Consider the following 4,105-nt stretch of genomic DNA (forward strand, 5'->3'; position numbering starts at 1 on the left):
GGGGTTAAGGGGTTTAAAACTGAGCGGGCAACCTAGTCTGCCCCCTTTTCCCCTCTCAACTTCACCTAGCTAAATACTTGCCTGCTCGCCGTCTCTCCTGGTAAATCTGGCCACAAGGTATGACTTTACATATACAATACACGTAAACACATCAGCTCAGCACTACCGCTCCTCACTATATTCATTGCCCATATTTTAGTCTGTAAGTATCTATCTAAACAGTTGATCTAAACATGCTGTAAATGTAATTACCTTGTACTACTTGAAGTCATGTAATAACTCTGTATTGTTCTAAGTCAATAATCACTGCCTTGTCTATTTCTTTCCATCACATGTGTGTTTATCTATCCTTACCATTTGCCTTGGTGTAGCCCTAGTACAATATACCCATAACTAAAACACTACAGTGGTGGCTTCCCAGAGTGTATAAAGAACATGGATACCTTAACACACATCCATCTATCCCTTCCTACATTCATGTACGATATTAACACATGGTTGACACAAGTTAATGCCGCATGGCCTGAAGATACCAGTGATGACGACAAATTCAGAGCAGTTGTCCACACTCTCCCAACTCAAGTACTTGCCCTTGTGCAGGACGTACTCCTGAAACCACCTACAGAGCACAAATATAAAACCCTGAAGGAGAGTCTGCTGAGGGCCTTGGGCAAATCAAAGCAGGCACTTTTAATGGAGCTGGATGCAATTCGCTCCCAACAGCAGTGCCCCTCGGCCCTCTTTGCCCACATTAAAGCCAGTCTCACGGCAGCTGGGGCCACCCACCTTATCAGATGACCTCCTCCGACACCGACTCCTCCAGCTCAGGCCGCCAGACTTCCACCTCCAGTTTTTCTATACGGCGTGGTGTTCTTTCTGACTTTTTCCTGCCGGCTTCGGCTGGAGGGTTTGGAGGGCGGGGGAGAGCCTTCTTCTTTGCTATCCTTATCTCATTCTAGTAGTTCAGTTACTCTTCTAGGAGCTGCCTAGCATGGGCCAACCGGCCTACTGCAGTTATCCTCTCTTCTTATGTTCTTATGTTCATCCCTGGGCCCTGGCACGTCCTTTGCTGATTGTATCAAGAGGGCGGACATTTTATGCGAAACTCAACAGCATTGCACTACCCATCCAGTAAGTGCACACACCTCTTTTTCCCCCTGTCATATCCCCCAGCACTCCCCTAGTGAAACAGTGGTGTCAGTAATTAGTGTCGCTAACAAGAAAGGTTCCATGTCAGACCTGTGTACCTTATTAACAAATTTAACAAACAGAATAGACAAACTGGAAAGTAAAATAAGTGGCTTCACCACTCAGACCCCCAGTGTTGCAAATCATTCCCCAGCCCCTCCATGTTCCAACAGTGTTCTTCCAGTGAACTGCGGTCGTAATGCTAATCCCCAAACAGCAAGGGACGATTTTGTGTTGTGTACCTACCACAAGCGCTTTGGCATGGAAGCTAGATGATGTGCACCACCTTGTACATTCACGGGAAATGCACATGGCGGACGACAGTCCCAGTAGTGTCTCCTGCCACACACACCATATGCCCCGTTATTATCAGCACACCCAAACTCACGCCACGTTCCACTGGCTGTAGGGAACTGCTATGGGTTAGAGACACCATCTCCGGCATAAAATACCTTATTGACACCGGAGCCAAATCCAGTATAGTCCCTCCTACCTCTGACCACAAAACAGCTCAGCAGCCCACATTTGACATGATAGCAGCAAACGGCACCCCCATAGCCACATACGGCATGGAATCCCATCATATGGCACTCACCCAATCAGTGTCATTTACTTGGCCATTCCTCGTCGCAGACATTAATCAACCCATTATTAGCGTCGACTTCTTGGAGGCATTTGACTTGCTAGTGGATACCAGAGGACGGAATCTATATCACAGACACTCAAACTCATCCATCCAAGTAACTGGATGTGCTGGTAATCCGCCACTCATTACTCACCTTCGTCAGGAGTAGTCATACGATTCCATACTATGCCAGTTTCCCCTCTTGACCTCTCAGACTCCCAACCGCACAGACCATGGTGTAGGGCATTGTATCATCACTTCTGGGCTGCCCTGTTTCGTCTGTCCCAGACGTCTTTCCCCAGAACGTCGTCAGGCAGTGGAGAAGGAATTTCAGGCAATGCTCGACAAGGGCACCATTCGGCCTTCATCAAGGTGTTGGGCAGCCCCTCTACACATGGTTCCTAAGGCACAGCAAGGTGAGTGGAGAGCATGTGGGGACTACAGGGCACTGAATGCGATGACAGTTCCCGATAGATACCTCATTCCCCACATCCAGGATTTCCACCACCAACTGCACGGCCGTCGAGTATTTTCCAAGATCGATCTAGTCAGGGCGTTACACAAAGTCCCTGTGGCGAAGAAGGATATCCCCAAGACAGTGGTAACCACCCCCTTTGGCCTTTTTGAATACACAAAGATGAATTTCGGCTTCAGAAACGCCACACAAACGTTTCAGAGATTTATGGACCAGGTTGTCAGGGGGCTAGATTTCATCATGGTGTACATCGATGACATCATAATTGCTTCTGATTGCCATGAGCAGCACAAAACACATCTCCTAATGTTGTTCCAACGCCTGCAGACTATAGGCTGCATATGCACCCGGCGAAGTGTATCCTCGGTGCAGACGAATTGGATTTCTTGGGCCACAGAGTATCAGCCACAGGTATCACGCCCCTCCCGCAGAAGGTGGACACCTTTAAGGACTTTCCACGCCTGGCTACACCACACAGGCTCAGGGAGTTCTTGGGAATGGTCAGTTATTATCACAGGTTCCTTAGAAACGCCGCATCCACACTAGCTCCCCTTAACGATCTACTGAAGGGGACAAAAAAGATATCCTCCAAGCCTTTTGAGTGGACCGCACAATCAGACCATGCCTTCACCACCCTAAAAAACCACATCACCACCACACCCCGCCTAGCATACCCATCACCAGATGCCCCGATGACACTCACCACAGACGCCTCTGCCGAAGCAGTAGGTGCAGTCCTAAAACAACAAATCACAGTTACAAACGTGCCTGTTGCATTCTTTAGCCAGCACCTTAACCCTACCCAGCGCAAATACAGTGCTTTCGACGGGGAGTTCCTGGCTATATATGAGGCAGTCAAACATTTAAGGCACCTTCTGGAAGGTAGAGAATTCACCATCCTCACAGACCGTAAACCCCTTATTTACGCCATGGCTCAGAAAGGGGAAGATTGATCTCCTCAGGTGGTAAGAGAGCTAGCCTTCATATCAGAGTTTTCCATTAACATCCAGCATGTCAGTGGGGACCTGAACACGGTTGCGGACACCCTATCCCATGGAGTTTCAGTTGTCGGCCCTAGACCATCCTTGCTTGACCAATGCAGCCTTGGCCCGGGAGCAGGAGGACAATCAGGAACTCCAAGCTTTTCTGCAGTCCACGACCTCACTGCAACTGCAACAGTTCGATATCACTGGCACACCCCGGAAACTCTGGTGTGACATATCCTGAGGGACAGCATGGCCCTATATTCCCCAACATTTCCAAAGGCAAGTCGTTAGTCATTACCACGAGATGGCGCACCCAGGCTTTTGTGGTACGCACAGCTTACTTAGCCGACGAGTGGCATGGCCAGGTATGAGGTGTGACACCACTAACTGGGTCCGAGCGTGCATGGCTTGTCAGGCACCAAAGGTGCATTGCCACACCACTCACCACTTCAACCACTGCCCACACCAACTCAATGCTTCCACATGGTCCACATTGACATCCTCGGCCCCCTGCCTGAATCTAGGGGTAACTGGTATATCTTAATGTGCATAGAGAGAGTGACAAGGTGGGTCAAGGCCACGCCCATGTGGATGCCACGGCAGACTGTGTGGCATATTACTTGCTGGCAACCTGGGTCGCTCGTTTTGGTGCCCCGCAGGTGATCATCACAGACAAAGGCCCCAAACTTGAATCCCGGGCCTGGCAACATCTACTGGACTTCCTGGTTGTTAAACGCCACAGAACTTCACCATATCACCCTCAAGCAAATGGGATGATTGAGCGCTGCCACTGTTGCCTGAAGGAAGCACTGAGGGTACTTCCCCTCCCAG

General features: G+C 49.5%; 1 protein-coding gene across 1 annotated transcript; it reads left to right on the forward strand.

The window, feature by feature from the left end:
* Window positions 1–1,463: 1,463 nt before the first annotated feature.
* LOC145415350 (uncharacterized) lies at window positions 1,464–3,241 on the forward strand. Its single transcript, XM_080284637.1, has 3 exons — window positions 1,464–1,928; window positions 2,028–2,229; window positions 2,616–3,241. Exons 1-3 carry the CDS (start codon window positions 1,464–1,466, stop codon window positions 3,239–3,241), a joined length of 1,293 nt encoding a protein of 430 aa, XP_080140763.1.
* The last annotated feature ends 864 nt before the right edge of the window (window positions 3,242–4,105 follow it).

This window comes from Coenobita brevimanus, chromosome 102, assembly GCF_032717465.1.
Source record: "Coenobita brevimanus isolate Jiangsu-jjx chromosome 102, ASM3271746v2, whole genome shotgun sequence".
NCBI lineage: Eukaryota > Metazoa > Arthropoda > Malacostraca > Decapoda > Coenobitidae > Coenobita > Coenobita brevimanus.

Excerpts from the sequence above, each read along its gene's own strand:
- LOC145415350 (XM_080284637.1), top strand. The coding sequence starts at position 1,464 with ATGTGCACCACCTTGTACATTCACGGGAAATGCACATGGCGGACGACA. Across the intron at positions 1,929-2,027 it reads ACTCAAACTCATCCATCCAA|ACTCCCAACCGCACAGACCA; the intron begins GTAACTGGATGT and ends TTGACCTCTCAG. Across the intron at positions 2,230-2,615 it reads GGTTCCTAAGGCACAGCAAG|ACTATAGGCTGCATATGCAC; the intron begins GTGAGTGGAGAG and ends CAACGCCTGCAG.